An 11,900-nucleotide genomic window follows, 5' to 3' on the forward strand; every position below is an offset into this window, starting at 1 on the left:
TCCCTACCCGCTCCTCAAAGGCATTTATTTTGAAAGTCCAGGTAGGAAGTGGTATTGGTTTCCTCTCGCTGCCTTGCCGCGGGTAGCCCACAGTGAGTGTAGTTTGTGATAATTTGGACTACATGCAGTACAGAGCCTGATACATTTGGTGCTGGAGGACGGGCCGCTTACACCTAACAGCTGCATGAAGGAAAATGATGAAGAAGCCTGGAAAACACAAGCTTAATGTTTACTTACTCCATAAAAACGTGGATAATTAGTGCTGTCTCTCTCGCACTCCTCTGGAAACAAAGCGAGAGTAACCAAATGCGGATTTTACTTCATCTACGGCTCCAGTTGTTTAGGTAGTGGCATCACCGGCTGTCGCACTGTTGATTTAAAATTACACTGCTACAGGGCCTTCATTTTGAAAAAGCATCACTGGCCTACTTGTTTGGTAACGTTAGAAGAACTGTTTTGACTACAACGAGGAGGGGAAAGCATTTTGGGCGGCGAGATGCACCATTTGGAGGACTGAGCTTCAACATGGGAGAAAGAAGCAGGTAATATCAATGGAACCCAAGCAGGGGTCGGTCAGCAGCACAATTAAAATATTATTTCCTCATATGGTTGCTAAATCCCGAAATGAAGACGTGAATGCAGGCTCTCCGTTTCAAACCGCTCCTGCTCTCGTCCACAGAGATGTAACTCTCCGTGGTTCACTCAGTTTGTCGCCTCAACCATTTTGGTGGCATAACAACGGAACAGTCGGTGCTGTGCAAATGAACCAGTACACTGGCTTACTAAAAGCCGGCCTGAATTGCTCTTACTTGAGGTTGACTTGCTAAAGCGATGACGTGAAAGTCCGGTCTGAATGAGGTGTAATTCTATTGGGCACTGATTTTTGCTAACGTTTGGTTCAATTTTCAGGACACCGCTGGTCTCACCTCAGATTTATCCGTCATTTGTTGAAATGCTCGGATATGATTTGCCTTCTGAATCTGAATCTCTCTCCCAGTGACACCACCACCATCATGTGTCCAACATATGGCAACTTGCTTGCTTATTAGAACATTTCTATGGTCAGAAACTGCACTGATTTACATGTTAAATGTATAAACACACAAACCAAACTTAATACAAAAAGTGAACAAAAACTAGGCTTGGTGCCACACAAATGAAATCATTTCCTGGAGAGTGAAATGACTATTATTCAAGCAAAGACATCCTTTAATCCTTACACCTTTATAAGCAACTGGATACCTAATTGTGGAATTGAATCACTATTGAATACTAAATGTTAAATGCCTCTGAATGAATAGAATTTAAATGTTCTCCTTTGAAAACTGTCTTTCTGAATGTGTGTGGTTTGAATTCCCTCTTTGAAATTTCCAGAAGCTAAGTTTTGCAAATAATAAAAAAAAAAAAAAACAACACGATTTTATGTATTTTTGAAAATTCAATACTTAACAATTTAAGCGTTTAGTATTCAAGAAAGTATATTTATCAAGTTACTCAAATTTGTTTGGTCATTTTTGGATCTAAAAAGTCATGTTTAAGTGGAAAAATCAAGTAATATTGGATGTATTAAATTTCAGCAGCAAAATTCAATATTAAAAATTCAAATATTTCAATGCTATAAATTCAGTGGTATTTAAAATAAATGAAACTAAGTATTCAGTTGTGATGCCATTTTTTATTTTTTATTTTTTGAGAATTAACCTTGAACAATCTGATTTAACACGTAATTTGTTTGAACAAATTCAAACCCGACCCACATAGCCTATCCTAAACTAGGTGTAGAGTTAAGGTTGTTCTGTTAATTCGCAGTGCCTCCGCTGCCTCACAAGACTGAAAAGCTAACATTACTTTAAGGCAGCTGCATTTTAAAGAGTCAGCAAACTGCCTTGCCTTCATCCGCAACTTTTTTGAATCCAAAATGCTTCCACACATTACCTCTCAAGTGGTTTGGGGTTATGATTTTCCGCTCAGCACGGCTTGTTTTGTCCATTTTGCGTTAGCAAAGAGAAAAACAATAGCCTAGTTTACTGATAAGAGCCCAACCGATATGGGATTTTTGAGACCGATACCGATTTTAGAGGGTTAACGTTCACCGATTACAGACATGGCAGCCGATTATAGTGAATTCTTTTTACCTGGAATGAAAAAAATCCTTTTCTAAGTGGATTGTGCACCGATACGACTATGCAAAGGAACTCAGAAGGCTGCTTTCTTAAACAAATCACTTTATTAAAGAATATTTAAATATTCAATTAAATATTCTTTAACATGTTTTTTTGTAATTTAACATATACATTGGAAACCAATTCTAGTAATGAACACTGAGAAAATAAAGAATAAATAAAAAATGCAATAAATAGCAAAATAAAAATCAGTACTGTTAGAAATACTCAAGTAAAGTACAAGTTCCTCTAAATTGTACTAAAGTACAGTACTAAATGTACTTAGTTCCATTCCACACTGCTCTCTAGTAAACCACATGTTCTCTACTCTGTCAAGCTGAGATTCATGCTACAGCTTTGTTCCGATTCTGAACCGTTATTTCAATGAAGGTGGCTGTTACATTTCTTAACACCAGCTGTATTTTACTTGAGAGTTGTTGAGAGCTGCTTCTTCTCTCTCATGTTACACTGCTGGCCACTGAAGTGACAGCGCACTCTGCTGGATAAACTTTAAAGTGACACCAATATATTAACACAGGCCTTTCTTTCTGCCTAATATACTGCAAAGAAAAGAGTTTATATAGACTCATGTCGGATAACATATACGCCGATACCAATATATCTGCGATAGGCCAATATCGGCCGATGATATCAGCTATCAGTCGGGCTCTCTTACTGATAAGGCAACAGGACATGCAGTGGGTCAGATAGACCCATGTCATGTTGTACTTATACACTGAATTTTTAATTAAATGGATTGCTACTATTAGAATAGGGATTTTTTTTTTTTTTGCTTTTCGCGTGGCATAATTTTGAATAAAAAGGGACATTCCTAGGTTCACAATTAGGTATTCGCTTGTTTATAAAATTCAAATTATTATGACCTTTCTTTTTCTTACATTGGTAAATATGCAGAAATCACGTCATTTAGAGAGACAGACACAGGTATTTCTCTCACAGACACATCGTCAGTGTTTAACAATGCCATCCGACATAAATAAGGCACACTCTGACAGGTTGTTATTGCCATAAACTTGTAAATCTTACCAGCGTGGACTTACTAGGCAGGTTTCCAGTACACCTTTTGTCTCCTAGTAATTCAAGGTTAGAAGATGTGGCTGAAAAGCTCTCAGCATATTCTCTCTGCAATTCTCCATTGCATAATTGCGTTACCACATACCATATTTAAACAATTCCCAGTCTTTTAGAATGCCAAGTACCCGATCATCCATTTTTACTGCAGGTTTACTTGATTGCTTGGAGGCTAAAGTGGCTATTTTAACATTTTAGGTCACTCCGCCCCTAAATGAAGGGAAAGAGATGTCTCATTACCTTCCCTGTAGAGGCAGACTGCTGCACAGTTCAGTATTGTGATCCACAAGGCCCATGTCCTTAGAAAATGTGCTGTATATGGATGGGAGGTGAATGGAGCAGGAAGGAGGCCGAGATTAAACCAGTTTCTTATTTGCCCTCATTCACCAGGTCGTCATTGTGATGAAGCAGTGGGTAATTGCAGCAGACAATATGCTTGTCATCACCATTTGAATCCAGCTCTTCCCAGCTTCACTGCTGCCAGCCTGTTTATCTCCTTACAACAGCTTTTTCTCTCTTGACTGGCTTGGTGACATGTGATAACACTATCTGTTAAATGGCTACATAGCCAGGTATCAAAGCAGCATGCAACCTGTGTTTTAACATGGCTACATAACAGGCTTACACACACCTTTCTCATAGTCATTTTATTTGCTTGATTTTTACACCCACACACTCAAATTAATTAAAAGGCTTCATTTATGCAAATTAATAATTTTAAGTACTTACAAATGGACTCTTTTCTACAGCACATTTATTACTTGCATTTGCTGCTTAGCCATTGTAAATGATACCAGGCAGTCAGAAATAACAGTGTCCAATGTTTATACAAGTGATAAGGGTTTTTATTGCAGTATTTATCTTGTCCCCAGTTGAACACTGGCTGTTGGTTTCTGGCAGCGGTTAAGAAAAGCAATTTAACAGGATTTCTTATCACATTTCAGGCAAACAGAAGAGCTTTTTTATTTATCTGTAGACAAATCTTTTCCAGTTGCATTTTCGTTTTTTTTCTACTTTTGTTTATATTGTTCTTAAGCATTTTGGGAAATACACCTATTCTCTTTCTTTCTGAGATGAAATGAGAAGATTAATAGCACTCTCATATCTGTGTGTCAGAGCACGGAGCTGTTGTCAGGACAAGGTGAGCCTAGCTTAGCATAAAGACTGGAAGCAGGGAGAAACAGCTAGCCTGGCTCTGTCCAAATGTAACAAGATCCACCTACCAGCACCTCTGATTAACATGCTGTGTCTTGTTTGTTTACTCTGTACACAAACCGGAATGTAAAAAACACAGTTTGTATTTTAGTGGGAGTTATGCAAAGTAACTATTTCTTGATGAACAGCAGTGTATTCATCTGTGCAGCGTCTGTGGCTACAGTGTGGTTTTCCAGATGCGGTCAGTGAGCACAGGTTTTGGACTCTGTACAGGTTCGATGGTACCAAACCTGGCAACCTCACTGTGACAGCAAGACTCTAGGAAGCTGTACACTGTCACTGCACCTGGCTGTTGTTTGCCAAGAAATAGTTCCAGTTCGCAAGTCACTCTAAAATGACAAATTGTGGTTTTCAACTTTCTCTTCGTGTACAGATTAAACAAATGGGTTAGAAAGTATTTAAAAGTTTAGAGGAGTTGGTAGGTATATTTCTGAACTTTGGACAGAGCCAAGCTAGCTGTTTCACCCTGTTTCCAGTCTTTATGCTAAGCTAGGCTAACCACAGGCTGACTCCAGCTCTACTTAATGCACAGACATAAGATTGGTATTGATCTTTTCATCTCACTGTCAGAAAGTGAATAAGCGTGTTTCCCAAAATGTTGAACTATGCCTTTGGTTAGGGCTGCATGATATAGTAAAAAAAATTATATTGAGATTATTTTGACAGATATAATGATTGCCATATTATTCACAATTAGTGGAAATGATCATTTTTGCATCACAATTTTCATTTTCACTGAAAAAAGTAATAAAATCACGATGATGTGACATTTGTTGGAGTCTGTACCAAACAGACATAGTTTTACATATTTGGAGAACAAGATGTGTAGGCATCTCTGCAGCACTACAGTATTTCATTATGCTGTTTTATCACACATTTGACCTTTTATCAAAAAATTGGGATTGGATTTGGGTATTGCACTTGGCCATATTGCATTTTCAATAATATTGCGATTAATTGTGCAGTCCTACCTTTGGCCTTGTTGACTTGAATCCATTGAATTCATTAAAAATTTTGGATTAACTTGTTTTAGGTCATCAGCCTACCCACCTTTTCTGATCTACTGAGTTGTAGAGAAATAGCCTAACAACAACGGAGGGAAGACTTTAGTGTGAAGGTTCCATGGTTCATTTTATCTTTAATCATAACACTGTAATCATAATCCTTCATGCTTTGATGCATACAAGATTGTAGCTGTAAATTGAACAAATTGTGGTTAGCTTCTGTTGAAGGAAGGGAAGTAGTTTGCATGTAAATCAATTGGAAATGGCTGCAAGGCAAATTCAAACACTTTGAAACATTTCCTTGCATTTTTTTTAATCAATACTAATACTTTGTCTCATTCTGGTAGATTTTGCAGGCTTGAGAGAGATGCATGCAAATTAATTGGGGAGATGCAGGCATATAACCCTGAATGGATTACAGGCTCACTGTCATTTCAACTCCAAGGGGAATTTTGATCGAAATGATGCTTGTTTAACCTGGTTTCATGATGCTCTTTCACATGCTCTTTTTGATTTACTTGGAATTCACTACCTTTTTGTGTACGTCTTAGGGTCTTGCAGCCATGATGACGCCGCCATGTTGCGTTGAGCTGGGAATATCTGCATCTACAGCACCATGTTTAGCGTGAGCTCACCAGCAACAATGCCTGTTAACCTTGGGGAAGAATGGTTCACTCCACTACTGTTCCCCTTCCAGAGGCAGGGGACATTAACGCCAGTCTCTGCTGCCTCGTTAAGGGGCCGCTGAGCCTTTCCGAGAGGCCGTCTATGGAGAATATGTCCATGGCGAACACTTCCCTGGGCTCCCGGGCGCCCCCGGAGCCGGTCACACCAACAGCGGAGGGCCTGAAGAGCCAGCAAGGCATTAGTCTACCTCTGCAGGTCTTCTTCTGCTTCATCATGGTCGCCATCCTGCTTTTGGCTCTGTTGGGAAACGTGGTGGTGTGCCTTATGGTGTACCAGAGATCTGCCATGCGCTCAGCCATCAACATCCTCTTGGCGAGTCTAGCGTTTGCAGACATGATGCTGGCCATCCTGAACATGCCCTTCGCTCTGGTTACCGTCGTGACCACCCAGTGGATTTTCGGAGACATTTTCTGTCGAGTTTCGGCCATGCTCTTTTGGTTCTTTGTGATGGAGGGTGTGGCTATACTGCTTATAATAAGCATAGATCGTTTTCTTATTATTGTCCAGAAGCAAGATAAGCTGAGCCCACAGAGAGCTAAAGTGCTCATAGTGGTCACATGGGGGCTCTCTTTTATTTTCTCTTTCCCCCTGGCTGTTGGTTCCCCTCCCCTACAGATCCCTCCCAGGGCCCCTCAGTGTGTATTTGGCTACAGCATTGAGCCTGGTTACCACGCCTATGTATTGATACTAATGCTAGTCTTCTTCTTCATACCTTTCATGGCCATGCTGTACACATTTATGGGGATCCTGAACACCATCCGCCACAACGCCATCCGCATCCATAGCCACCCAGACAGCATCTGTCTGAGCCAGGCCAGCAAACTGGGCCTGCTGAGCCTCCAGAGGCCCTTCCAAATGAACATAGACATGAGCTTCAAGACCCGTGCCTTCACCACCATCCTCATCCTATTCTCTGTGTTTACAGTGTGCTGGGCACCCTTCACTGCCTACACTCTGGTAGCTACATTCAGTGATGGCTTCTACCACAAAGACAGCTTTTTTCAAATCAGCACATGGGTCCTGTGGTTGTGCTACCTCAAGTCAGCCCTTAACCCTCTCATTTACTACTGGCGGATCAAGAAGTTCCGCGATGCCTGCCTTGATCTGATGCCCAAGTACTTCAAGTTTCTTCCTCAGCTGCCAGGCAACACGAAGAGGCGCATACAGCCGAGTGCAGTGTATGTGTGCGGAGAGCATCGCTCTGTGGTTTAAAGGAAAAATCCACCCTCAAACACTTCAACACTGTTAAAAACACATCTTTACATAATGTACTGTTGCAGTTCTGGGCCTGTGTTTTTGTTTGGTGGTATACTTCTCTTGGCAGGTGAATGAAAACAGCGCCACATTAAAAAAGGGAACTAGCTGCGTTGGTGGGGACGTGTTGCTACAGGTACCGGGTTAGAAGATGAAATACAATCCAGGAAGTCCAGGTTGTGTGAGATATCCATGAGTTTTAAGGCTAAAAACTCATGGACCAAAGCACCTGTGCATCGTGGTATTAGACAGGATTTTACAACTTTGGAATAGGGCTGGGTATTGTTTGAAAATTTTCAATACTAGTTCTGATATCATACCTGAGTTTCAGATTGTCATTTACAAAAGAAGCCAAATGTGTATAGCTGTTTGTATTTAGACAACTTTTAACATCTGACAAGAATTTTGAACTAGAACTTTGCCTAAATATAATACAGCATAAAATGGCTCATTTTTAATGTGTCATGTCTGTGACAAAATATTCTAATCTCAAGGTTCACTCACTAGCTTTTTTGAGGGGCTTTTGTCCATATCCTTCTTTAATAATGGAACTTGCTCAGGTGTGACCTATACATGGAACTTTTGTCACATGAACAGAACAACAAAAGGTTTTATGAGGCAGGGAGTGTGTAACCCTTGTCTCTGTTCAGGCTTTGGGATACGGTTGAAAGGTCCAGAAATAGCTAGTAAGTGAACCTTGAGGTTCATGGTACTATTTGACCAAAGAATTAAACAACATTACAAATCTGGTCAGACATTCGATGTCAGCTTCCGGTACTTGTTAGATTTTGAAACGGTGCTATGCACACACACAATATAGTCGGCACTAAAAGGTATTGAGGTTCAATACCCAGCCCTGGTCTGGAAACTTATCTTAACAACAATCATTTTCTCCACTATCTTGATGATTGCGAGGTAAACAATAGAATTATGCCCTTCTCATTACAGAATTATCTACCAGTGTGTGTGTGTGCTACATATTTGATTGGCCAGTGCAGTGCATTACCGGATGATGTTGTGCTGTGGCAAAAGTTGAGTTTTCTTGCTGTATTGAAACCCCCACATTGTTTTAATGTAGTGCTAATGTCTGAGGTTCAATAACAGTCAGGGTGTGTATGAAGATTCTCAGGGTCATGGGATATCAAATAGGTCACTGTGTGGAAGATGTTTTTACATCAGAGGCTTCATCCCTGGTGAAACCTACAATTTTCAGTTCTCTCATTGTGGTCAGGCAAGGTTTAATAGGCATTTACTTCCCATTTTGAAAGGGGAAAACATGGTGGCTTTACTGAAAGTAGTTACAGTATCATGCTTCATTTTCTATAATATTCAGGAGTTATCGGTGGCAGCAGGTCATTTAGAATCGTTCCTCATACCAGTGCCGATCCAATACCTGAATAATGCTTTTTTCAATTCCAAAGTTCTCACATATTAAATGTTGCAACAAAAAATGCAACCATATTAGATTTTTACCTAAATACAGTCACATTATTATTGAAGTCAAGAACTATCTGGTTAAAGTCAACAAGTTACAAAACTGTCCAAATATTTGATGCCAGCTTTTGATACTTGTCTTGACACATTGCTTTTGGTACAAAAGGTATTTAAATTCGATACCCAGCTCTACTCAGTAGACCAGAATGCAGTGCAGCAACAAGGCATTTCCTACTAAGAATAGAACCCTGAATAAACTTGCAGTCTTTCTCTTATGCTATCACTATAGCTATGGCTCTTTCTCCACCTACTCAACCCTCAGCACACACTTCTTCTCTGATACAATGTCATTCTGGGTAATAAAAGAAACCTTTAAGTGAAGTAGTCAACTGAAGGAAACTATTAAAGTAAATTAAAACACTTTATAGCTCCTGGAATGCACTGAATGGCACATACTGTTTGAGAGTATAAAGAGGCGCGTTAATATGGTACTATGAAGACGGGTTTGACTCGACCATATGTCTTTTCTTGCCACTGGAATCACAAGTCGAGGGGAAAGGACAGTGTGTTGCGTAGCTGCGTAGAATTAGTTTTATGAGGCATGTAAATTAACAGCTTAAATGGAATTTTAATGTGGTCAGAAAGTGGCCACGACACTTTGGATGTGTGTATTTCTATTTAAATGTTTTGGATGTGCCTATTGATTAGTCCATTTGCCAGTCTGAATGCTGCAATATCTGGTGAAAATGTGCAATTTCAGTGTACTGTACTGTTGAATGTAATAAAGAAATAGACATTTCTTACCTTGGTAAACTGTCTTAAGCTGTCTTTTTGTTTGTGTTTCTGTTGCTGATCAATCTTTCAATATCTGATCACTGGAAATGAGTGAGATTAATTTTTGCAAATTGCCCCTCAGGTGTTAAATTCACTTAATCTTTGACATTTTGACTTGTAATAGGAAAATCACAGGTGCTAGTAACATCAACAATGGCTCTGGGGTATTAAAGTGTCTCAGTAAGCCATGACAGTGAGCCAGCATGAACAACACTAGGACATCATCAGCCACCAGTCAAATGATTGATTTCTAGGAAGAGGCCTATTTCCAGAAAATGGTGTATCATGACGTAAAATGACATATACTAATAGGTTTTTCACACCTAGTTCATGGTGTTTTTTTTACCTTCTTTTAAAGCCTACTAGAATGAAGTGTTAGATGCTCCTATAAGCTGGGATACTGAGGCATGTGAACACTTCATCCTGTTTGTGACCCATATGCTATTGGGGTATAATAGCATATGCAATGCTCTGTGCATGTAAATATTGTACATTATTTCAGGTGTCACGTTTGGGAGCCCAGTGTTTTATATGATACCTCTGTGCATGCTCTGCGTTCATTATCCTCTTCCCAATGCGTCACTTGTCTCTCTTCTTTCCACTCAGGGACTCCGCTTCCTGTCGTCGTCTCTGCTGAGTGCTTTCACGAGGGCGACATAACACTGTGCATTCATGCATTACTCCTCCATACGTGATTTTCCCCAAACCTGCTTTGACTTTGACCAAACCTGCCAGTCATACGCTTCACAGTCAAGTCGACAGCGTGTTGTGTATGCTGCTGATAATCGAAATGCCAGGGAGCTGTATTAGCTGCCCTGCCTGACAACCAGCCTAGAGTCTGTTTACAGTCTCACAGTTCTGTTGAAAGCGTTAGCTCAGACTTCTGCTTACAGTGTCTTGCACCACAGATGTTGAGTTAGAATTTTATCAAAGTGAATGTGTATTTTATATTTTGGCAATTGGTTTAAATGAATTCATTCATTTTCCAGTAGTTTGTTGATAATGTGCTTACATGGTGCATATTCATAAATTAATTTGTGTTTAATAAGACTACTGTGTAGTAAATCTGGGGCCATGTAATGTAGGAATAATCATAAGAATACTGTACAAAATGCGAACAAGAGGTTTTTAGGGGCCTAGGAGCTAATTTTTGCCTCCATGGCCTCCAAGCAGGTTTATCCAGCTCTGAAAATTCAAAGATTTCAAATAGCCTACTTTATCTGCCACATGCACATGAAATATGTGCAGTGAAATGTAGGATAGCATACTCTTTAATTTGAGCAATGAATAATAATATAGTATGAGCGAAAATAAATAAGAAAAAAAGAATTTGAAAGATACTAGATGATAAAAATTCTAAAAATGAAATAAAAGTAATAATCATAATGAATAATAAACATAATGAAAAACGAATTCATACATATAAATAAAATTGTATAGTAAATATATGTAATACGCGCATTAAAATTGTGAAGTGTATTTTTTTTTTACCCCTAGTGGTATCCGGCCAGTGAATGGTTTTGGCTTAATTTTTCCATGTTGTGATGAATCAGTCTCTGAGATTCCAGCCTCCACCTCAGTACAATGGAGGTGAACAGAACTCTGTATGTGGTCCTCAAAGCACTGAAAATTTCATTTGAAAAATTCATTAACAACGTGTTTTTCCAGAAACAATGTGCCTGTTACTCTGTGGATCAGCTTGGTGCATAATCCACACATGAGCTACAATCCATTTGAAAGGGTTTGTGCCTGAGCTCTGCACTCTGCACTGGTGACAGTTCAGTACATTACGTTTGACTCTGGAAAACATACACGCTTGTTAACCTTGGACATTTACACAAAAAGCCACTTGAGTAACCACCACCCCCAGAAGCTCTTTGTAGAAATTAAACCACACTCTAATTTTAATAATGAGAAGAGCTTCTTCATTAGCAAACACCACATTCCTCCTATTTGTTAGAAAGGTTCAGCAGGCAGATGTGGGAACTTGTATACACTGATCTTTCTAGGAAAAAAGACAAAAACAACATTATCTCAGTATATTAATGTGTACTCAGACAAGTATTTGGCTACAAGTGTCATATGTAATTTCTCTTTTAGGTATTAATGAAATGCAGTTCAACCGAATCTCTAATTCAGGCAGTAATTACTATCAGCTATGAAAGGACTTAAATGCAACACATTTAGGGAATAAAAAGTCCATGCATTTGCTGCCTAA

General features: G+C 39.4%; 1 protein-coding gene across 1 annotated transcript; it reads left to right on the forward strand.

Annotated features, from left to right (window-relative positions):
* Window positions 1-23: 23 nt before the first annotated feature.
* Window positions 24-9,661, forward strand: gpr63 (G protein-coupled receptor 63). Its single transcript, XM_044168802.1, has 2 exons — window positions 24-542; window positions 6,025-9,661. Exon 2 carries the CDS (start codon window positions 6,140-6,142, stop codon window positions 7,370-7,372), a length of 1,233 nt encoding a protein of 410 aa, XP_044024737.1. The 5' UTR covers window positions 24-542; window positions 6,025-6,139; the 3' UTR covers window positions 7,373-9,661.
* Window positions 9,662-11,900: the final 2,239 nt, after the last annotated feature.

The sequence above is a fragment of the Siniperca chuatsi genome, linkage group LG16, assembly GCF_020085105.1.
Source record: "Siniperca chuatsi isolate FFG_IHB_CAS linkage group LG16, ASM2008510v1, whole genome shotgun sequence".
NCBI classification, from domain to species: domain Eukaryota; kingdom Metazoa; phylum Chordata; class Actinopteri; order Centrarchiformes; family Sinipercidae; genus Siniperca; species Siniperca chuatsi.